Genomic DNA, 23,946 nt, shown 5'->3' with positions numbered 1-23,946 from the left:
GCACTGGGCCACAGAGAGAGCCCCCAGCCTATCCCCAAGGCCAGTGTCCATGCCTCAGGCCTGAAGGATGATCATGAGACCTGCCCAGGAATGCTTCCGGTGGCCATGCTTCCGGTAGTGCAGAGAGACCCATTCCAACTCTGGCAGTGCCTTCCTGGTGCTAATGGCCTGCCTGGGCCGAGGCACAGAAGTGATTGGGATTGGTTTGTGAGGAGCAAAACCTCCCAGGGAAGGAACCTCCCAGGAGCTGCCTGCACCTGACTGAGCTGGCCCAGGGCCTTCCATCCCGACTGCCCTCCCCTGAATACTCTCCACCTTTCTCTGAGGCAACTAAGTGGAGCCACAGCATTGGGCCTGTGGTCAAGAGGCCCTGAGTTCAAATCTGGCCTCAGACATGTAGTAGCTGTGTGACTCTGGACAAGTCACTTAGCCTCTGCTTGCCTCAGTTTCCTCATATACAAAAGGAGGTTAATGACAACACCTACTTTGCAAAGTAGTTGTGATGTTCAAAGAAGATGATAATTGTAAAGTACTCAGCACAGTGCCTGACACACAGTAGTTGCTATATAAATCCTTATAACCATTTTATCAATGTTCTTCCTATACCATGTTGCCCAGAAGTGAGCTGAGGTCTAAGGAGGGCAAAAGACAGTGGGATTCTTACCTCCTGGCTCCAAATCATTCTGCCCCTCTCCATGCAGTCTCAGATAGCATTGGATTTCTTGACCGTGGACTCAGACTGAGCTTGCAGTCCACTTAGACCCCAAGGGCTTTTTCAGACAAACTACTATCTCAGGCTTTCCCCACCTTGTACTTGTGAAATCTTATTTTCTTTTAACTTACACCTGACCAGGAAATGGGGTTTCCTCACCAGGAACTCCATAGGCCAGTGAAATCCCAGGTCCAGATCCCCTCCCCCAAACGACTTCACATGGATACCTTTTCAGTATCATCTTACTGGATTTTCTTGAATGACTTCACTGGTTTTTTTTTTTTTTGAGTTTTGATTTTTTATTTTTTTAACATGTGTTTTTAAAACTTTGGATTACAAATTTTCTCCCTTCCTCCCTCTTCACCCACCCTCATTGAAAAGGCAGGCATCTGGATACAGGTTATAGATGTGTAGTCATGCAAAACACTTCCATAGTAGTCCTGTTGTGAAAAACGAAGTATATTTCCCTTCATCCTACCCTATCTCCCATTTATTCTATTCTCTCTTTTGACCCTGACCCTCCTCAGAAGTGTTTGCTTTTGATTATCCCCTCCCCCAATCTGCCCTCACCTCTATAAGTCCCCTGCTCTCTTGAACCCTTCCCCCCTTATTTTCCTGTAGGGTAAGCTAGATTTCCATACCCCATTGTGTATGTTATTCCCTCCTTAAGCCAAATCCGATGAGAATAAGATTCACTCATTCCCTCTCACCTTCCCGTTTCCCCTCCACAGTAAAAGCTTTTTCTTGTCTATTTCATGTGAGATAATTTACCCCATTCTACTTCTCCCTTTCTCCTTCTCCCAATATAATCCTCTCTCACCCTTTAATTTTATTTTCCAGATATCACCCCTTCATCTTCAACTCACTCTGTGCCCTCTATCTATCTATCTATACATCCATGTCATTTTTTCCCTCTCACTGCCCTAATACTGACAAAGGACTCATGAGTTACAAATATCATCCTTCCCTGCAGGAATGTAAACAGTTCAACCTTAATAAGTCTCTTATGATTTCTCTTCCCTATTTACCTCTTCCGTGTTTCACTTGAGTCTTGTATTTGAAGGTCAAATTTTCTATTCAGCTCTGGTCTTTTCCACAGGAATGCTTGAAAGTCCCCTATTTCATTGAATGACCATTTTTTACCCTGAAGGATTATGCTCAGTCTTGCTGGGTAGGTGATTCTAGGTTGTAGGCCTATCTCCTTTGCCCTCCGGAATATCATACTCCATGCCTTCTGGACCCTTAATGTAGAAGTTGCTACATCTTTGTGTTTCCACAATACTTGAATTGTTTCCTTCTGGCTGCTTGCAATATTTTCTCCTTGACCTGGGGATTCTGGAATTTGGCTACAATATTCCTAGGAGTTTTCCTTTGGGGATCTCTTTCAGGAGGTGATCGGTGGATTCTTTCCATTTCTATTTTGCCCTCTGGTTCTAAAATATCAGGGCAGTTTTCCTTGATAATTTCTTGAAAGATGATGTCTAAGGCTCTTTTTTTGATCATGGCTTTCAGATAGTCCAATAATTTTTAGGTTCTCTCTCCTGGATCTATTTTCCAGGTCAGTTGTTTTTCCAATGAGATATTTCACATTCTCTTCTATCTTTTTCATTCCTTTGGATTAGTGTTATAGTGCCTTGATTTCTCAGATTGTCACTAGCTTCCAATTTCTCCATTCTAATTTTTAAGGAAATATTTTCTTCAGTAAGCTTTTGGACTTCCTTTTCCATTTGGCCAATTTTGCTTTTCTTCTCCTCGTTGGCTTTTTGGATGTCTTTTGCCATTTGGGTTAGGCTATTTTTTTAAGGTGTTATTTTCTTCAGTATTTTTTTCGGCCTCCTTTAGCATCACTCTCAGTTTTTCCTCTACTTCTCTTACTTGCTTCTCAAAATCCTTTTTGAGCTCTTCCATGGCCTGGGACCAATTCATATTTTTCATGGAGGCTTTGGATGTAGGAGCTCTGGCTTCGTTGTCTTCTTCTGGTTGTATGTTTTGATCTTCTTTGTCACCAAAGTAAGATAATATAGTCTGACTCTTTTTTCGCTACTTGCTCATGATCTCAGCTAATTACTTGAGTTATAAACTCTGTTAAGGTAGGAGTCTGTTTCCAGTGTGGAGAATGTACTGTCTCAAGCTTCAGGGGTTTTGTGCAGCTGTGTTCAGAGAGACTTCTAGGGACCTGTAAATTTTCAGCTGTTCCAAGGTGCTATGATAAAGGGCAAAGTGTTTACTCCTTTCCTGGCCTGTGCTCTGGTCTATGAGCGACCACAAGCACTCTTTTCTGACTTGGAACTGTGAGGAGGATTTCCTCTCCACAGTCACTACAAGCTCCACCATGCCAGCGCTCCTCCTCGCCCCAGGACTGCCACCCAGAACTGTGACCCATATCCAAGTAGGGGCAAAGCAAGAGAATCCTGCACCAGCAGAGAGATCCCTCCAATCCCCCTCTGATCAGCTACTCAATTACCCCTTAGTCTGTGGACCAGAAGCTCAGGAGGCAGCCACCACCCTGGGGATAAGCTCGGGGAATGGGACTAGAACCCTTCGCTTCTCTCTCACCACCAAAGAGACAGACTTTTCCCACTGACCTTCTAAGTTGTCTTTGGCCTGCGCGCCCATGGTTGAACTGCGCTCCTCTCCCTGCCCAGCATGATATATATTTCTGATCAATCATCCAGGCTGTCTTTGGCTGGAAATTTGTTTCACTCTGTCTTTTTGTGGGTTCTGCTTCTTTAGAATTTGTTTAGAGTCATTTTTTATAGTTATTTGGAGGCGTTTGGGGGAGAGCTCAAGCAAGTCACTGCTTTTACTGAGCCATCTTGGCTCTGCCCCCTCCCCCCCAATGACTTCACTGTTGAGCAGTTCTGGAATCCAGGCTCTGTCTTCCACACTTGCCCCTTGACTCTTTGTGCCCTCTGCACAAAAATCCTCAGTATCTTTATTTATTCACCATTGATAGTGATATTAGGCAGCCCGGATCCCTGGGGGGGCTCCCCTGCAACCCCCTGCTGCCATTGGTGGATTTTCACCACGTCATGGACCGAGAGCTGGCAGGGACCTATGGCCCACCAAGGTGACCAAGGTCACCTCTCATCGTACAGATGAGGAAGCAGATGAGGCTCCAGGGCCACCCTAAGTATCTTTGCGCAGACTTAGAATTTGTCATAGATGGGATGGATCTGCTGTCTGAGTGCACTCCCTGCAATCCCCCTCTTTTCTCTTCTCCCCTTTCCTTCCCATTTCACTTTTGAGTGAAAGTGTTTATGTACCCAACTGACTGTGTGCATGTGTCCTGTGTGTGCATGTGTGTATGTGGTATGTGCAGGTGTGGCATATATATGCACACGTGTAGGATATGTGTGCGTGTGTGGCGCATGTGTGAACATGTGTGCATGCATTACATGTGGTATGCACTGTGTGGTTGTGGATGTGTGTGTGTGCATGTGTACACGTATTACCTGTGGTATGTATGTGTGTTGTGTGTGGATGTGTGTGCATGTGTATGTAGTGTGTGCCTATACGTGAATGTGCTTGTGTGTACATATGTGATGTGCGTGTGTGCGCCTAAGTGGTGTGTATCTGTAGGTGTGTGTGTAGGACTCCCCCGGTGACTCCTCCCTGGTGAGGCCAGGGTCATTGGCCCCTGTTGAACACGACCAGCTCTGTCCCTTGGGACTGATTGTTGGCTCATGTTTACTCCACTCAGTGCTGGTTTTTGAAGTGTTTGGAATGCTAGGAAGTCCTCTATGAAACAGAGCAGGGGCTCCATCGGTTCAGGGCACAGCCTGATGTCTGCCCTCAGGGCTCCAGGGCTCCAGCTCTCCTGGGCTGCAGGGCCCCAGGGCTCCAGGCCTAGGTTTGACTGAGAAACAGAACCCCGGGCGTACCCCAGCTGGGGCTGCCATAGGCTGCTGCTGGTCTCAGCCAGTGTCAGCCAGCTTGGGTTGGTTAGGAGAAGGGAAGGAAACGAGCATTTATGAAGGACCTACTATGTTCCAGGCGCTATACCAAGTGATCCCTACAACTTTACAGTTGAGGAAACTGAGGCAGACAGGGGTTAAGGGTCTGAGGTGGCTTTTGAGTTCAGGTCCTCCTGCCTGCAGACCCCGTGCCCTGTTCCACTATGCCACCAGCTCCCTGTGCAGTTCTAGCTGCTGGCCTTGCTTTGGTCTGGGATTCCTGCCCCGGGTGTTCTGATGCGGGCTTGAGACTGAACTAGAAGTTGGAACCGAGACCCCTGTCTGCTCCTGGGGCCCGAGTCACACAGCTGGGCCTTGCTCTGTGCTCCTCAGCTGGGATGCCAGCCCCAGGAGCAGGCTCCCTCCTTGGCAGTCAGAAGAGGGATAACGGAAGAGTGATTTGAGAAACTGAGGACTAAGGAATGACAGGAAATTTGCACCAAAGCAGTTTTGTGAGACCAAGCAGAGACCCTTGTCTTCCCGTCAGGTGGGTGTCCTATGTGGAGGGCTCAGGCAGCAGTCTGGCTGGTACAGAGAGCCCTGGCCTTGGAGTCCGGGAGTCTGGATTCGAATCCCACTTACTTTCCATAAAATGACTCACTTTACATTTTGAACGCGCAGTTTCCACTGTCAAATGAGGCGTGGGCCAGAGTGTCCCAGGCTCCAAGACTGTGTTCCCAGGTGGGCCTGGGTTCTGAGTGGACCAGGTCACAGAAGCCCTGGAAGTGCATTGAGTCAGCCTGGGCCTATGAACATGCCGCTGATTGGTCGGGGTGTGTGGGTGCCTTTGTCTCCTGCCCTGCCCTGAGGGGCTCCAAATCCTTCCCCAGGTATGCAGGCTTGGCAGAGAACCATACCTTGGTGATGCAATCAGCCCGCCATTACTGGAACACCTGCTTCCCATTCTTCAGCTCCCCCTTCTGCCGGAAAAAGCTGAAACAATCCATCCAGCTGATCCTCAAAATCATCAACAAGACGGAAAACAAAGCCCAGGTCGGCGCTAGGACCCAGGAGGGAGCTAGGCCCCCCCCCCAGGAGGGCGGGGTCAGGTCTCCAGAGGGCGGGACCAGCATCTGCAGCTGGGGACAGCCCTCGCTGCCAGACCCCTTTCCCCGCAGCATTGTCTCTCTCGTCTTACAAGTGAGGAAACTGAGGTTCAGACGAGGCCTTTGCCCAGGGTCACACAGCAAGTGTCAGGCGATCTCTGAAGTCAGTCCTCGGATGGCCCTGGCCTCAAGCACAGAAAACCCTGAATCTTTGGGGCAGCCTTCCCCTGAGCTGGCTCAGAATCCCCCAGGGGCTCTGCCCACTTGTAGAATTCCTTGAATCCTCTTTTAATTCAGGTGGTTTACCCAAAGACTTCTGATGTGCCTGCTGTAGAGACGGGGGAGTCAGTGGGAGGCGGCGGGGCTTAGACTGGCACAGCTGGGGTCATCCTGAAGTCTCCCTTGTATCCAAGCCCCTCACTGCCGGCAGGACCAAGTCTAAGCGCCTTGGCGGCCTGCAGGGCCCTCTGCAGCTGCTGTCCACCCTGGCCTGCGTGCATGGGCTCATTTTGTTCCCCCACATCCCCCCAGTCCCCTCCCCCTCTCAATTCACTTCAGTTCGCCAAGCTTCAGCACTAGAAGTTAGAATAGCGTCTCCTTCCCGCTCCCCTTTGTGATGTCCTAGGCTGGAGATCCTCCAGGGAGCGCGCCGTTAGGGCACCGGGATGCCAACCCTTCACCTGGATGGCCCTCATGTTCCCGGAGTCCCAGGCTGCCTTTCTCCCTACCTGCCATGGGCCTCATGGGTTTGTGCTATCTTAATGCCCCTGTGTGTGGCCTTCTGGAGACACTTCCCTACTCTGATAATGATAACCAGTGAGGCTGGATTCTGGTCCAAATGCCTAGAGTCTGATCAAGGACAGGCTCAGTCATCAAGGACAGCACCCCTCCACTCACACGGGGGTCATGGCCTAGCCTTGGGTCTGGCACCAAGACTGCTTTGGCTGCCCCTCCACATCCCTGCTCCCAGCTCCTGCCGCCACAGATCCAGATTTCCCTCCTGGCTTCCGCAAGATAAAGGAGTGGGCATATGAGTAGGAGGAGAACCAAGAGGAGGGGAGGGCAGGGTGAGAACTGCCTGAGGACCAGCCCCCACACTGGGCCCTGCCAATCAGGGGCGGGGCTGGAAGCCAGATATCACAGGCTGAGGAGGAAGGAGAGGAAGAGGCAGCCGGAGTGGCTGTTCGGAGGTGAGATACCAGAAATGACCCAGCCAAAGGAGGAAACCTACGCCTGTCTACAGATGGTGGAAAGGGGCTAATCAGTGGAGTTTCTTCCAAAAAGATAGAAGGAGATGGGACCTCAGGCCCTTGTTCACAACGTGTCTTTGGAGGTTCAGGAGAAGGATAAAGGAGAGATTTTGAGGTGAAGATAGGGAAGAAGGGATTTTCTGACTTGGGCCAGGGGTCACCAGGACATAGGCAGAGGCAGGAGCATCAGCTTCCATGGTGAGTGAGGGATTGGATGGAGAGGAAGTTCTGGCCAGGCATCTCGGCTCCGAAGTCCCTGGTCATCAGGCCCTACCATTCAAGGCAAGGGCTGTGCCTCTGCCCAGGGTCTTTGGTCCTTCTAAGTCCTCAACTGTGGGAGGCTTTGTTGGTCCTGAGATCTCTCCTTACTCTCCAGCCCAATGCTGTGTCTCTGCTCATACAGGGCTTATGAGGGAATCAGAACAAATAGAGATTGGCAAGGAGGATGAGCATGGTCCCACCTGCCCTTTGTTCATTCTCTGTAGGAGAAGGAAAAGTCCTTGATTCTGCACCAGTGGCCCAGCATGGACCTTCAGTACAGCGGAAACACCGATGGTCACTTCCAAGAAGGTTTGCAGAAAGCCAGTGCTTTCATGTGTGTGTAGTGTATGTGTAGATGTGTGTGCATGTGCGTCTCCCCATAAATAGATAGACACACATGTATTGCTCAGAGCAGTGGGAGAGGAGGAGGTAAAACATTTGGACCACTTTTGGAACCACTCAGTACTTTGAAATTCATTATATCAGACAGAGATCCAAACCCCTTCTCTGCTTAGGTCTTCATGACCTTTCAACTAGACTGTTGCACAATTTCTTAACTGGATTCCTTCTAGCTTGCAGGCTCCCCCTTCTCTGATCCATTCTCTATACAACTGTCAAGGTAATCTTCCTAAAGCAAATCTGACCATGTCACTGTCTTGCTAAAGAATCTTTAGTGGCTCCCTATCATCTCTAAGTTAAAATACAACCTCCGCAGCTTGGCAGTTAAAGCTTTGCCCAGGTGGGCTCCAGCCTTCCTTTCCCATCTTACTGCATACAATTTCCTTTCACTCGCACTGTTTTCTCACCAAACCGGCCATCTCATTGTTCCTTGAACTCAGTGCCCCGTCTCTCACCTCCAGGCCTTTTCCCAGGCTATCCCCCATGCCACCCTTTTCTCTACCACCCAGGGTTCAGCCCAGGAACCATATCCATCCTTTTTGACGCTTCTCCTGATCCTCCAGGTGATGGTCTTCTCTCCCTCCTCAGTTTTCTTTAGACTGTACTTCTCTAGGTGGTAAAGTAGACAGAGCACTGGTCCTGGAATCTGGAAGACCTGAGTTCAAATCTAGCTTCAGACACTTTCTAACTACATGACCCTGGGCAAGTCACTTCATGGCTGCCTGCCTCAGTTTCCTCATCTATGAAATGAGGATAATAATAGCTTCCACCTCCCAGGGTTGTTATGAGAATCCAATGAGAAAATAATTGTAAAGCACTTAGCACAGTGTCTGGTACATTGTTGGTGTTATCATTCAATCATTCAGTCAAATCCAACTCTTCATGACCCTGTGAATTAGAGAATGCCAGCACTGTTCATATGGTTTTCCTGGCAAGGATCCTGGAGTGGTTTGCTGTTTCCTTTTCCAGTGAATTAAGGCAAACAGAGGTAAAGTAACTTGCCCAGGGTCACACAGCGAGTGAGTGTCTGAGGCCAGATTTGAACTGGTCTTTCTGACTCCAGGCGCAGTGGTCTATCCACTGTGCCGCCTAGATCCCTCTACCTGACATACAGTAATTGCTATATAAATCATTATTATTATCTGTGCACCCTTCAGCCCAATGCCCCACCCTAAGGAATGCACACCCCTGGACTTGGATGACGTAGTCCCACATTCAGATGTTGAGGAAATAAATAATTGATAGTATACTCAAAGAGTAAATGTGGGAAAGGTGATGATATTTCCCAAACTGCTCTAGAAATTAAAGGCAACCATGCACTAATAGTAATGGCGAGCTTCCTAGAATAAGACAAAAGGATAAGAAAATTCACATGAAAGAATGAAAGGTCAAAAAAATCAAGGGAGATTATGGAAAGAAAAGGGATCTAGGGAACCTTGTCCTGTTGGTTAAAAATGTATCCATGAAATCAAACCAGCAGAAAGGGTGAGAAGCAGTCCGAGTGTGCCTGGCATTGTGCTGGGCTCTGGGGCCTGAAAGACAAGCCTGAATAAGGCCCTGTTGGGAAATCTGCACACACACACGCACACACACGCACACACACACACACGCACACACACGCACACACACACGCACACACACATTAATAATGAGGCCACCCCATGATCACATTATTTCAGAGGGGCCCAAGCCCCTGGATGTGGGGTCAACAAAGGCTGCTTATGGCCAGTAGCTCTGGAGCTAACCTTTGAAGGGGGTAGGGGTGGTGTGAGGAGCAAGGTGGTTGTATACAAATCATGAAAGACCCACTATTACATCTGAGGACCAGGAAATATCTCCAGGGATGGGAGAACGTTCAGGGACTGGTTTAAAAGCAGAGGAATGGGGCTGTGGAATGACCAGGTAAGAATGATCAGATACAAACAGAAGTCTAGGGTTTAAGAAACACGGGGTCATAGAGGTAGGAAAGATTCCCTTCCCTCGGCCTCCTAAACATTTATCGAGCACTCACTTTGTGCTGGGTGCTGGGGACATAAAGTCAAAACTGAAAAAGCCCCTGTCCTCCAGAACCTTACTTATGTGATATTTGGATCATATAGAATATTTTACAAAGCTTAGCACAGTGCCTGGCACACAGTAGGTGCTTAATAAATGCTTATTCCTTCTCTCCTTCTCCCCTTCTTATACTTCACTGAAATTGAACAAAAATCATCGAAAAACTGATGTGATCGTCTATACCCCATTACCAGTGACTCCAAGACTGTCCTGGGCAAGCCAAGCCCCATCCTTAGACCAGGAATATATTTCTAGGACTCTGTGTCTGGTCACCAAGTGGTTAGTGCACCTTGTTGGGGATGACGAATGACAGATGTGTTTCCCGGTATCCTGATGTTTACCACCACGTTTAGTAGCCCAGGTCATGGTACTTACATCCTGTTTTCCAGCCATTGGCACCTGTGTGCTGTTGTTGGAATTAGCCAGATGCCTTGGCCACCCAGAATGAATAAGGGATGTGGCTACTTCTCCTCATTGCACATGCCATCTCTGACTCAGTATGGGAGTAGAGCTGACCCCCCCCCCACTGCCACAAGGGACTTGGAATGGATGGTACTGTCTTCATGGATGCTTCTCCCTTTGTGAAGATTTTGATGGAGGTGGGCAACAAGGGAGGCTTGTGTGACTCACGCTCCTCTCTGACTTCTGTGTCCCAGAACCAGAAACCCTGGAGCTCAGGGAGGGTCAGGCAGCTGAAAGGGTGCCAATCGCAGATGGTGAGAAAGGTACCAAAGCATCCTTTCCCCTAGGCCCTAGAAGATCTTGGCTGGTAGACTGAATCACCTGGATATTCATTTGGAGCAGCCTGGCGTCTCGCATTCTATATGTGATTAGAAAGCCCAACTGGATCAGAGAGCCAGAAAAACTCACACTTAGGCACCTACTAAAACACACAGACACTCCAGAGGGCAATGAAACATTGTATCTTCCTTAACTATGTAAAGGGGATAAGTTCATAACAAGCCTTGCCTTGAAGAAAGTTATAAGAGAGAAAAGAAAGGAATTTCAAAAACCAAAACAATATATCCAGAAAAAAGGAATAAAGAATCCAGGGACAAATCCTGGCAGCCATAATGACAAAGAAGGAATGGAAATTTTTGTGGGTAAGAACCATTGCCCATAGGAAATGTCAATTCAGTAAAATTGCTGAAATAATGATTCTCTATACCCCAATGGAAAAAGGAAATCTAATGATAAACCCCACATTCACTTCAAGACTGACCTGTCACCTAGTGATTGCTATTATCTTGTTCTCCATGTTTGGAGAAGTCTCAATGAGCTGAAAGAATCAAAGGGGACTCTTAGGAACCTAAAAATAGAAACAAAACAGGGGAGGAGCCACATAGAGGTACCAACGCAGACTGGATTTTCTTAAATATTAGGAGTATTCACTATCAGCTCAAAGATTCATGTTACCGTTAGGAAACTTTAAAATATATCACTCATCACAACTCACAATAGAAAAAAAAGCCATTGAAGCGGGCAAATCTTGTGACTCAGAGATATCAGGCAGGGCTTCCCATAGGTGTCTTTTCTTCATATGTGAGATGATGGCAAAGGTGTCTGAGGAAAAACCTTCACCGTCCTCAACTGTCCTGAGTTCAGGCCTTCAGCCATCAATCGGTCTACTTTTGCATTAGCAAGACCTCTTCTCCCCAAGAGCTGTTAGAGATTTCAACATGAAATGCAAGACTGTCTTTTTCATGTAGCTGGGAAATGTCTCTTTTTAAACACTCAAGTGTGTGGCCAGTAGAAAGAGAAGCCGATGTGTAATGTTGATGTCGGCTCCACCCCAAAAGGTACTGATGATGACATCACCCTGAAAACGGCCCTGTACGGGCTCCTGTTCCACATGTATACTGACCAGAATGACTTGCTGGGCGGACTCCGGCTGTTGGAGGAAGCTATACAAGTTCTGCCCCGCACAGGGCACCGGCTGTAAGTGCATCTGTGGGCGTCTGTTCTGGGCTTGTGCTGATGGGGGACTGAGGGGGCCCTGAGCCTGAGGGGCCACTTGGACTGGAGGCGGGGCACAGATGGTTCCTAGATGTACTGTAAGCTCTCCATCCCAGGTCCATGATCAGGCAGGCTGCACAACCTTCCTGATACTCAGTTTCCCCTCTGCCCATCATCTCTTTCTCCCAGCACCGAGGCTTCACTGGCACTTCCAGACTCCCCTGCCCCCCCCCCACTTTGACATCTCTTTTACAGTTTAATTTTCAAACACATGGTGATGGTGAAGGCCAGGCTGGGCCAGAACTTCTCGATGGAGATCCAGAAGTTCAAGGACACCAGCGAGGACTACTTGTCCCACATGTGGCACTGCCTAGCCTTCAGCTCCAAGGACCTCCTGGGGAGTCTCTACTGCTACCACAATGCCATCCACGCCCTGCAGGTGTGCTCCGGGAACCTCGTGGGGAAAGCAGGCAGCATCCTTCCTGCTCAGATTTGTATTATGGAGGCCAGGTCAGCCAGACTGGGCACCTGGGGATCCCTCCTCATCTGTGAAGCAAGGGAATCATCTTGACCACAGAAATAAGAGGGGTTGTTCTCTCTTGAGTCCAAGGCGAGTGAGCCCATCCCCATGCTAGGGGAAGAATGCTGCTGAGCTCTGACAGGGACTGAGCCTGGGATGCCCTTTGGGCCTCTTGGAATGGATGCCCTCCATCCTGGCAGTGAGAGAAGCAGGTCAAGGGAGGGCACACAGACTGCAGGAGACAGGGCATTAAGGAGAGGCTGCTCATGGCAGAGGAAGGAGTCCACTGCAGACAGGAAACACCACCAGAGGGAGAGGAGGGCTCCCAGCATGCCTGACAATTCCTCCCAGTTGGCATGCTTGGGACTTTTTTCCATTTAGGTTTAATAAGTAATTAGCCAAACTGTATTTTTTTGAAAATATATTCCCTTCTATTAAGACTAGGCAGGTGTATGGCATAGTGGATAGGGTGCTGGGCCTGGAGTCAGAAAGACCTGGGTTTAAATACCGCCTCAGACACTTAAAAGCTGTGTGACCCTGGACAAGTCACATCATCTCTGTCTGCCTCAGTTTCCTCATCTGTAAAATTGAAATAACAGCACCTTCCTCCCAGGAGTTCATGTTGTTCAGTTATTTCAATCGTGTCTGACTCTCCATGACCCAATTTGGATTTTTTTTGGCGAAGATTTTGGAATGGCTTGCCATTTCCTTCTCCAGCTCATTTTACAAATGAGGAAACTGAGGCAGAGTGAAGTGACTTGCGCAGGGTCATACAGCTAAGAAGTGTGTGGGGCCAGATTTGAACTCAGGTCTTCCTGACTCCAGGCTCAGTGTTCTATCCATTGCTGCCCTTTGGCACATAATTGGTACTTAATAAATGCTTTTCCCTTTCTCTTCCTCCTTTTCCTGAGGGTCTGACTAAGCACTAGACCCGTCATGGCTGCCCTTCTTGGGCCTGGCTGCCAAAAGCAGAGACCCCACAACTGACTTGGTGTCAGAGTACAGGGCAAGGGTTGTATGTGAGGAGGGGGCACCGCGTCTAAGAACTCAGACCTCACCCAGACCCCTCTGGGCGTGCCTTGTCCAGGGCACATCGTTCAGATCCCTTGGGGGGGGGGGCGGTGTGCGGTGGTGTTTCATAAGGAGCCTGCTATTCCTGTATTTCCTCTCTGACACTTTTGATGGAGGAGTAAACAGATGGAGTGTGGAGAAACAGGCACAGATGGGATATATCTAATCAAGGAGTGCCTGGATAGATGGGTGGCAAAGAAGGACAGCAGGTAGATGGATAGGTGGATAGCGGGCACCATAGTGCACAGACCACCACGCCTGGATGGAGGCTCATCCTCATGGATAGACAGATAGAGAACACTTTTCACAATGCGCAGCATACAGTAAGCCTTTAATGAGTGAGTGAATGAATGACATGAGCATATGCTGAGCTTCCTGTGTGCCATGTACAGTATAAGCCCCCAGGATACAAACAGGAAAAGTCAGACGAGGCTGTTCTCGAGGGTCTTCTGCTCTAGTTGGGGTAGAAAGTCTGATGCATCAACAGTGCAGGTGGCAAGGTCAGGGAGCCGGAGGGAGCAGTGGTGGAGGGGGTGCAGGGCCCAGAAGTCCTCAGGCAATGACAGGGCCCTGAGCCTGCTAAGCACCGAGAGGCCTGGTGCTCATCGTACTGCTTATGAAGGAGTGGAGCTGTTAGCTCTTGTCCCATCCAAGATCACCTCCCTGTGAACGGTGAAGGGTAAGCGGCCCGGGTGAAGGGGGAAGCAAGGGCAGAAGCCCCTTCCCGCCACGAGTTCTGGGCCAGGGCCAGGGCCAGGGAAGGGGCAGTTTGGAGGAGGGCTAATCTGGGAGGGAGTCCCTGCCCCCACCGCTGGGGTTTGGGGATAGAGGGGGAGCAAAGGGGGTGCCCACAGTCAGCATTTTTGCTGCCTGAGGTGACTTGTTTGCTTGTTGAACTTTTTTTTTCTTTTTGAATAAACAAAAGTCAGTTTTGCCTTTGCTGATGTGTGCTTGGCACAGTGCCTGGCACGTAGTAGGAGCTGAATAAATGCTTATCGACTGATTGATTGGTCATAGGACAATTCTCTAACAAAAACACACTAGGGAGTCCTGGGTTCTTGAGTCAGTCTTGAGCAACATCCCTGGTGGTTTGTAGAGTGCCTCCAGGCACCGACCTTCATTTATTTCCCTCAGAAAATCCCATTCATTTCAGCAACAACTCTGAACACTTATTAAGTTCCCCCACAGGCCAAGCTTTCCTGGTGCCTTTCACCTGCCCCGTCTTGGTTTCTCAGTTATTCAAAACTGCCTCAAAGGGTCAGTCCTCTCCTTGAGATTCTGTTTTTTCTTTCCCCCAAGAAACCCGAGGGCACCTGGAAAAAGATCTGTTACCTGATGGAGTTCTCTGAGTGGCTGTATCACAATCAGTTTCCTCTCAACAATATCATCTTCCACCTGGATTGGGCCGTTGACCTCCTGCTCGGCATGAGGGCACCAAATGGCTTGAGTGAGAAGACGGGCGGCTCACCGATCCCAACGGAGGATGCTGGTGTGGCGGAGGAGGCCGACGCTGGTACGTGTGCCCTGGCGGGGGGCTCCACCCTTCTCTGGGTCCTGGAAGCCCAACTACAAACCCCGCATCAGCCCTGTCCCATTGAAATCCACCAGCTGATCGGCGAGCCTGAGTCAGAGTCTAGAAACATTGCTTAAGCACCTCCTGTGTGCCAGGCACGGCGCTTGGCACGGGATACAGAGAATTGGAAAAATTGCCCTACCCTCGAGGAGTTCACAGCCCAATGGGAGGGCAGTTGTAGTCATTTCAGTGGTGTCTGACTCTCTGTGATCCCGTTTGGGTTTTGTTTTTTGTTTTTTTGTTTTTTTGTTTTTTTTGTTTTTTGGGTTGGTTGGTTTGTTTTTTGGGCAGAGATACTGGAGTAGTTTGTCATTTCCTTCTCCAGTCCATTTTCCAGATGAGGGAACTGAGGCAGACAGGGTTAAGTGACTTGCCCAGGGTCACCCAGCTCGGAAGTGTCTGAGGCCAGATTTGAACTCAGGAAAATGAGTCTTCCTGACTCCAGGCTGGGCACGCTATCCGCTAGGGCGCCTCTTAACTTGCCCTTCAGGCCCAGCACTCTGTGCACTGCGGCGCCCCCTAGCGGCCCTCTAATGGGAGAGACAACACATAAGAAGAAGGTGGAGGGAGAGGAAGGAGGTTGCCCAGCACAGGGTTTCAGATTTGACTCCATCTTACAGAATAAGGAGTTTGTGGATGTTGTGAAGTCCGTCAGAGTAGCTGGCGGGGAATAGTGAAGTGAATCCTCTGGGGGCCCTCCCTAGGAGGCGGAGCATCTGGGAGGAGCTCTCCAGTCAGAGGGAGGGGCCCCCTCGGGGAGTGCTCAGGGGTTAGGAGCTTTCCTTGTGATTACACAAAGAATCAAAACCGTAACACCAGAGAGTTTGGGGAGGGAGCTGAGAAGGCTTCCTGGAGAAGGGGATGTTTGAGGCAAGCGCGGAAAGAAGTACCATAGTGCAAAGGCATGGGGATGGGGAGGGGGGGAGGGGGAGAGGGAGAGGGTCAGGAGTAAGAAGCCTGGAAATGGAGGAGGGAGCAGGTAATGAAGGGCTTTGAACACCAAGCAGAGGATTTTATATTTGGTCCGGGAGGTGATAGGGAGCTACTGAGGTTTCCTGAGCATTAGTGAGACCCTCCCGTTAGAGGAAGAGATGCTGATGTGAACAGTAGACAGACTTGCAAACGTCTTCCCTTTTGAGAACCTGTGGGCCACGGCTCGTCCATCAGCACCCTGGCCTGTGCTTTCTCTTTCTCTACCCAGGGATGCAGCTTGCCAGGGCCAAGTGCCCTGGACTCCCCCAGTGTAGCTAAGCTCTCCCTCTGTCATTATATCCTTCCTGATCTTGAGCATCACCGACTCATGTACCCCACTGCAGACCGTGAGTGTATCCAACTCGATGCTGGCCATTTCTGTTCTCTTCTTTTCATTCCAATGGGGATTCTCCTTGGCAGAGAAGACAGGTACAGATATCCGGGAAGCCACTGCAGCATCTGCCCAGAGAGCCCCTTACTGTCATCTCCGTCACTGCTGAGCAGCAGTCCGGCCCCAAAGTCATGTCGAGAGCCCTGCTCTTTGGCCTCGAGCTTCCTGTAAACTGTAGCACGCCCGGTCCTGTTTGCACAGGACTTAGACCATGCCTTCCCCCTCCGTTCCCTGCATGTACCTCCATCTTCTTGGCATGTCTAAAATCTGATCCACGTCACACTCCAGGTTCCTTGCCCTCTTCTTGCTTATCTGATGAGTTTCTCTTTGGGTCTTTAGAATTTCAGTCCTGAGAGTTTCTCAGTCCTCCTGGGCAGACTTCCCTTTTAGAATTTTCTTTAGTCCATGGGATCTTACCTACATTTTCTCTGAACTTCATGAAATCTCCTTTTAAGGAAAAAATTCCCTAAAAATTAGGGCTCTCCAGAAGTGGAAAGGACTATGTTGGGAAGTCAGGGGTTCACCTTCACTGGAGGCATTCCAGCAATGGAAAAATGACCACTCATGCCTGTGTGGGGGGATTTGTTTCTTTGGGCGGCATGTCATTTGTGGTGTTGCTGTGAAATCAGTAGGACTACCCAGACCCACTCTCCCTTCTAACTCTGTGATCCAACGATTCTGTGATTTTACTTTCTAAAAATTCAGAGTACGTGTTCGGCCATAACCAGATTTCTTCCCTGTCAAAATTCTTTTTTTTTTTTTTTTGGTAAGGCAATTGGGGTTAAGTGACTTGCCCAAGGTCACACAGCTAGTATGTGTCAAGTGTTTGGTCTGAGGTCGGATTTGAACTCAGGTCCTCCTGACTTCAGGGCCGGTGCTCTATCCGCTGCGCCACCTAGCTGCCACCCTGTCAAAATTCTTAAAGATTCCCATCATTTGTACCCTCACAACAAGCTTCTTCTTGTTAACAAAGGTAAGATCAGGGACAGCTAGGTGGCACAGTGGATAGAGCACCAACCATGGAGTCAGGAGGACTTGAGTTCAAATCCGGTCTCAGACACATAACACTTGCTAGCTGTGTGACCCTTAACCCCAATTGCCTCACAGAAAGAAGTATAAGATCCAGGATAGAATTGTGACTTTCTGGTTCCTCCACTTTTTGAAGGAGGAAGTTATCTTCTCTGGGGCAGGGAGAGAGTGCCTGCCAGTTTCTGTATAACTGAAGCCCTCTCTCTCTATTATACCATGCCAGGCTGGCCGTCATTTCTTGATCGCCTCGTGACCTCTTTCTTCTTTCTGACCAGGTGGTTTGTGATTTATTTTGGTGGCAATTTTGCTTCAGTCTCTGTCTCTGGGGATCCTCACCCAGATCTTCACCATCATGCCACTCCCCTGCACCTTCTGTATTTCCTCCCATGGGCATGTGATGTACTTTGTTTCCCCCTTCCCCGATGGCCCCCATCCCATTGTCTCTCTCCTTTTCCCTTTGCAGGCTTAAGGCATTCTCTCCCAGAGCTGTCATCTGGTTCTTTGGTCTCCTCCTGCTATGTCCCAGAGATGCCAAGGAGGTCCAATTTGACTTCTTGCATTCGCATTTCAAGTTTATCTTACTTATGGCATGAACACTTTGTATGTTTGTGGAGAGGCATCTGAGGCCATAAAGTGGACTACCAGACCTGGGCATCTGCTGCGACCCCAGCTACTATGCCAGTGCTGGCCGCTGGGATTGAAACCCTGGTGCCTGAGTGATGATGAGGTCACTGCCAAAAGTTCTGCACAGTGGAGGAAGACTGGGGGGGGAGAGGGCAGAGGATTAAGTGAGGACTTCATCTCCTCTCCATCCACCTCCCTTGATGCAAGGGAGCCCTGACTTCTCCTTAACTGAAGCTGTGCACTGTCCTCTCTGAGACTCAGTATGTTTTGTCTTAGAAGAGCTCTGTGAAGTGGTGTTTGTTAAGTCTGGGGTTTGCTTTTGTTTTGTAGACAAAACATCTTCAAACCAAGAGGGACTGTTGCAAGAGTCTTCTGAGGCAGTTCCGAAGGTGACCTTGGAGACCTTAACCAATGTGAGGCAGCTGGAGTCACTGGCCTATGCCCACACACTCCTGGCGCTGGTGTTGGGGAGCAGGTCTCCCCAATATGAGGAGAACTGTTTGATGGCATACAGATACATCATGCGCATTTGGGAGGTAAGAACCCAGACCTCCATGGGGCAGTGCCCTCCTCTGGCAGGGGCTGCCCCTGGTGATACACAGAAGCCTAAACTGTGCCAGCATGTCTTTAGGGGAGCAAGGGAAGACTCTGAACCCTGGCGCTGGAGAGGTTGATTGTGTGACTGTCCTGGCTGGTCAAGCGCGGACCAGACCCTGTGCAGATCCCTAGAGATGTCAGGTTCCTGCCTTCTCTTCCAAGAACTCCTCGACTGTCAAAGACCAATCTGCTCATTGTTAACCTCCTTGCCTTCCTCTAGGTCATACATTCACATCCTTTGCCTTGGTCAGCACAGCACTGCCCTGTAACACTGTTTTCATTTTCAAACAATACTAATTAGTTAATTGATGAATAACAACTTCTCAAACAGTTGACTTGCTTTGAGTCAGTGAAAGTCTGCTTAGGTTCCAGGAGCCAAGATGGCAGGGGAGAGAAGCGTTCAACCAAGCTCTCCCAAATTCCTCTCCAAACAGCTTTAAGACAATGCCACAAGTCAAATGTTGAGTGGCAGAACTAACACAAGGTTAGGGTGAAACAATTTCTAGCCCCAGCCAGCGTATGCGGTCAGCAGGAAAAGCCTGCCTTGCAAGGGCAGTGGGGGGCCTGAGGACTGCACTTTGGGCTCTACAGGCTTGGAGATGGCTGCATTGGCGGCAGCAGCGACTATGGGAACTCTCAGCCCAGAGATGGGAGCATGGGGCAATTTCAGGGAGATTTCAGGGGACCCTTTGCTGGCGATGGTTCCAGGACTCTGTTGCTTTGCCCGTATGTAGTTCTAGATTATAGTCGCAGAACCAAAAGGTGCAATAGATAGCACTTGCGGCACAGGGCCCTGGTCATCGTTCTAGGGAGGAGAGAAGTGCTTGTGGTCACTTTCAGGAAGGTAGGGTGCTGCTCTCCATTCCAAGATAGAGGGGAGCAATAGTAATTATAGCTGTAGGAGAGCAGGGGACCTGGTCACAGTACCAAGGCCAGGAGGAGCACTAAAACTAGTGGGTACAGAAGAACAAAATCCCTTCCTGGGTAAATACCAGAGCACAGGCCAGGAGATCAGTGACCACCCCTCTCGTTATATCATACCACCTTGGAAGAACCAAAAACCTACAAACTCCTGAAAATAGCAACATGAAAAACCTAAAGCGTGGAACAGTGCCACCTCCACCCCAGGAGCAGAACCCAACTTTAACATAAAGTTAAAAGTCAAAAAAGAGTCTGGAAAATGAGTAAACAACAAAAAAAGGAAACTGACCATAACAAGTCACTATGGTGACAGGAAAGATCAAGACACAAACTCAGAGGAAGACAACAAAGTCAAAACAGCTACATGTAGAACCTCAAGGAAAAATGTTAATTGGTCACAGGCCCCAAAAGAATTCCTGGAAGAGCTCTAAATTTAAAAAAAAATTAAATGAGAGAGATAGAGGAAAAAAATTAGGAAAAGAAATGAGAGTGATACAAGAAAATTATGAAAAGAGAGTCAACAACTTGGTAAAAGAGACAAAAAAGAAAAAATACTGAAGAAAATGACATCTTAAAAATTAGAAGTGACCAAATGGTAAAAGAGGCACAAAAATCCACTGAAGAGGAGAATGGCTTAAAAACATAATTGGCCAAATGGGACAAAAGCTACAAAAGGTCACTGAAGAAAATAATTCCTTAAAAATTAGAATTGGCCAAGGGAATGCTAATGACTCCATGAGACACCAAAAAACAATAAAACAAAGTCAGATAAATGGGAAAAATAGAAGAAATGGTGAAATATCTCATCAGAAGAATAATTGACCTGGAAAACAGATTGAGGAGAGATCATTTAAAAATTATTAGACTACCAGAAAGCCATGATCAAAAAAAAAAAAAGGCTAGACATCATATTTCAAGAAATCATCAAGGAAAACTGCCCTGATATCCCAGAACCACAGGGTAAAATAGAAATTGAAGGGATCCGTCAATCACCTCCTGAAAGAGATCTCAGAATGATCCCTTGGTTCTTGAGGGTCTCCCTGTGTTGGGGGATGAAATCTTGCTGACTAAGCTGATCTTGAGCTCCTGGAGCCTTTTCCCTGTGATGGTTTCCTCCTGAGTTTGTCATTGCTTGGACCTATCTATCAGTTGGGATGGAATCATCACAATTGCACGGTCCTTGTACTGGCTTCTCTCTGGCCTCCACACTGCAGACAGACAGTGAGTTCCATACCAGATGCACTTGAGGAATCATCACTGATGGTTGTTAGTCCTCATTAGCACCTTCCAGGTCATCTCCTCTAGCAAGGATTCAGGAAGTACAAGATGGGTCTTCTCAACGACTGACCTCAGTAGTTTCATTTGTGATTCTTGACCTATTTGCCCCTGCCTTCATGGTCCCCCCCTCCCTTGCACTCACTTTGGCTTTCGAATTCACGTCTTTTACAAAATCTCTATGGCATCAAGTGCGGTTGTCATCCAATAATCACGGTAGACCTTTCTGATCAAGCAAGTTTTCCCTCTTATCCAGCTCCAACTGACCTCTTTGCAGCAATGCTCTTTGGGGCCAAACTGAAGAAAAATCTGATCCATCTTCCACATAATACTTCAACATTTTCCCCCCGGAAACTATTCTTTAGCTATGTCTCTCCCACACAATACTCCTGGGGTTGATTTTTGTTACTCAATGAAAAGTTTACATTTATCCCTATTATGTGTCACCCTTTTAGATTCAGGCTAATGCTCAAGGTCATCATGAATCTTGGTGTCCTGACCATCATCCAATGGGGTTAGCTGTCCATCCCATCTTTGCCTTTTTTCTATATGATGAGCAGGCCCTCTGTGCTTTTTTCCAAGTCTGCGAGAACACTATTAAATAGCTGGAGATCTGTCACATTGACCCTGGACATGAATGAGCATCTATCTGTTGGCTCCAATCATTTAGCCAATTCCAAATTCATCTGATTTTTTACTATTGTCTAACCCTGTTCTCGCAGCCATTTCAAGAGTTGTGTGAAAAACTATCAAATATTTTGCTAAAACATAGATAAATTACACATATACATACCCTTCTCCATAATCAAACAGTCTAATACCTCTGCACTTAAGGGGATGCAACAGCCAGTTCTGAGTACCTTAAAAAGCAGAATTGGCCAAATGGAAAACGAGGCACAAATATTCACTGAAGAGAAAGATGCCTTAAGAAATAGAACTGCTTTTTGGGATCTCTGCTTCCCTTTCTGTGTGGTTACTCACTGTCGCATCACAGTACATTGGAGGTCAAGCTCTAGGTCCTATTCCTTGTCACCCCCACCAAGTTTGATTCCTCCTGTACCACTCTCCTCCTCAACCCTCAGCTCCCAGAGTCCTTGGCCATGCACCCATCCAGTCTCTTGAAAGGGCCAGCTCCCATTTGTTCCCAACATTCCTTCCCTCCTCCTAGTCCCACAGCCACTGGCATCGATGGCACTCTGGACCCATACCATGGCCAGTAGTGGGTAGCATGTCCCATGGAAAGGAAGAAGCATTTCAAGGGGAAAAGGTTTCTCTGCAAATGTCCCCCTGGTCTGATTCTTCATTCTTTGTAGACATCCTAGTCAAAGTCTCCTTTGTGGGTGTAGCACAAGTGCTCCCAGAGGCTGGCCCTCCATAGCTTTGTGGGGGATGGGATGGAGGGAGATAAGAAGGAAGATCAAAGGGCACTGCTGAGACAGAAGAGACGAGATCTCTTCCCATATGGTGTCCCTGTAATAGGACAATGGACTCCATCAACATCCCCATTCTTATTTCATAAAAGACCATTTGCCTTTGGATGAAGAAGCAGCCACAGACAGCCCTGGAGAAGCGTCAGAGCTCCTATTCCCCAGGCCTCTCTGAGCCAGTGGGGAGTGGGAGGAGGTACGCACTGGGAGGGTATTCTTTGCTAACGGGTCGGGATTCCTGTTTCCATTCTCTTGTCCAGGTCTCCTTAGAAACAGTGGGGAATGTTCTTCTAAACTTCCAAGAAAGCCCACCGGAACCGAGTGTACAACCCACATCCCTTAGAAAGGAAAAAGAGAAGAGTAAGGAGAAGGGGAAGGAGGAGAAGAAGGAAAAAAGCAAGGAGGAGAAGAAGGAGAAAGGCAAAGACAAAGATAAAAACAAGCAGAAGGAGAAAAAGCTCAGCCAAGAGCTGTCGGGGGTGAGCTGATTTCTCTTGGAAGGGAGCCCGTGTCTGGGGTGCCCAGTGGTGGAGCTCGAGGCCCAGATCCAGGTCTGGGAGGCTTGTTTCCTGGAGGTGACACTTCCTTCTAGCAGTTTTCTCCCAGCATTTTTCTGACCAGTCGGGAGGAAGCCACCTTTTTTTTGTTTTTGTTTTTGTTAGGCAATTGGGGGTTAAGTGACCTGCCCAAGGTCACACAGCTAGTAAGTGTCAAATGTCTGGTCTGAGGCGGGATTTGAACTCAGGTCCTCCTGACTCCAGGGCCGGTGCTCTATCCACTGCACCACCTAGCTGCACCTTAAGAGGAAGCCACCTTGATGCCAACCTCTGTGTGGCCAGGGTCCCAGCGTGCCCTCTGCCTGTGCCGTTGCTGCATGGACACTGTCCATTCTCTCCCGAGTGGTAGCCCAAAGACAGGGGGGGCAGGGTGTGGCTCTGGTTCCCAGCTGCAGCCTGACTTGCTGATGACCTTGCAGTTAAAGGAATTATTGCCCAAATGTCATCCTGAGGAGCTCCCAACCTCAGCATTACCCAAGCAGTAAGTCCCTGGGCTGGAAATGCCTATTTCTCAGTCTCACTGATTGCTAACACATCCTGAGAGATGGAAACAGTCAAAGGAAGGTAGACAGGGCTGTGAGGCCTAGGGATTCTGGGCAGACACTTGGGCAAGCATGGACTTCCCACGACCACGTGCTTCTGCTGTAAGTCACCAGTGCTGGCAGGGTGGAGGGACGAATTTCTGTTATTCCCCTCCCCCACCTTCTTGCCACTTTCTGGTAGTCCGGGGATAGAAAATACAGTAATGCTTTCCAGGGTTCACCCTTAGAGTCTCAAGAGGGATTAGATAAGGATCTGTCTCTCTTGTTTCCGTTGCCAACCATCTTTGAGAAAACCCAGGAGGAGGGGTCCTCTTCCAATCTCATCACCCTGTGATCACATCAGATGGCTGGGGGAGGGAGGTTCACTAAGTTCTCCAGATAAGCCCTACTATGCTCACAAGGTTGCTTTATTAAGTAAGTGACCTTTTGGGGATTCAAGGAGAAACTTGGCGAGAACCGGTGCCTGCAGAATGTAGAATCCCTGACCTCTGTGCCTGTGTGGCATCAGTCCATGATGCAGCTAATCTTGATCTCCTCCCTGAGCAGATCCAGCTGATAATGGCCAATAAGCCAGTTGAAACTTTGCCAGCCAGTGTGGAGGAGTGGGCTTTCTACCACTGCCACAAGGACGTAATCGCCCTCTTCGTCCAGGACGCCGGCGACTCTACCATCAATAGCAAAACCGTCCTGAAGCCTGTGAGTGGTCCCTCGCGTCCGTCTGCTTACCTTGTTGGAGGTTGTGCCCTGGTCAACCAGACCCTTCTCCACGGTGCTGCCCCCCGTGCCTTAAGATGTGGATACGAAGTCAGAAC

The 23,946-nt window shown here is 48.8% G+C and overlaps 1 protein-coding gene across 1 annotated transcript in view; it reads left to right on the top strand.

The window, feature by feature from the left end:
- The window catches only part of CFAP46 (cilia and flagella associated protein 46), a 154,228-nt gene that overhangs the window by 62,096 nt on the left and 68,186 nt on the right, over nucleotides 1-23,946 (top strand). The window contains exons 25-32 of the mRNA XM_027840508.1: nucleotides 5,499-5,661; nucleotides 7,450-7,534; nucleotides 11,479-11,617; nucleotides 11,891-12,074; nucleotides 14,526-14,739; nucleotides 18,146-18,351; nucleotides 22,296-22,514; nucleotides 23,681-23,830. Of these exons, the coding sequence (XP_027696309.1) occupies nucleotides 5,499-5,661; nucleotides 7,450-7,534; nucleotides 11,479-11,617; nucleotides 11,891-12,074; nucleotides 14,526-14,739; nucleotides 18,146-18,351; nucleotides 22,296-22,514; nucleotides 23,681-23,830 (1,360 nt within the window). The remainder of the gene's footprint in view (nucleotides 1-5,498; nucleotides 5,662-7,449; nucleotides 7,535-11,478; nucleotides 11,618-11,890; nucleotides 12,075-14,525; nucleotides 14,740-18,145; nucleotides 18,352-22,295; nucleotides 22,515-23,680; nucleotides 23,831-23,946) is intronic.

This window comes from Vombatus ursinus, unplaced genomic scaffold (genome assembly GCF_900497805.2).
Source record: "Vombatus ursinus unplaced genomic scaffold, bare-nosed wombat genome assembly UNPS02014845.1, whole genome shotgun sequence".
Classification (NCBI taxonomy): Eukaryota; Metazoa; Chordata; class Mammalia; order Diprotodontia; family Vombatidae; genus Vombatus; species Vombatus ursinus.
The sequence above is the reverse complement of the archived record's forward strand: the minus strand, read 5'-3'. Positions and strand labels throughout refer to the sequence as shown.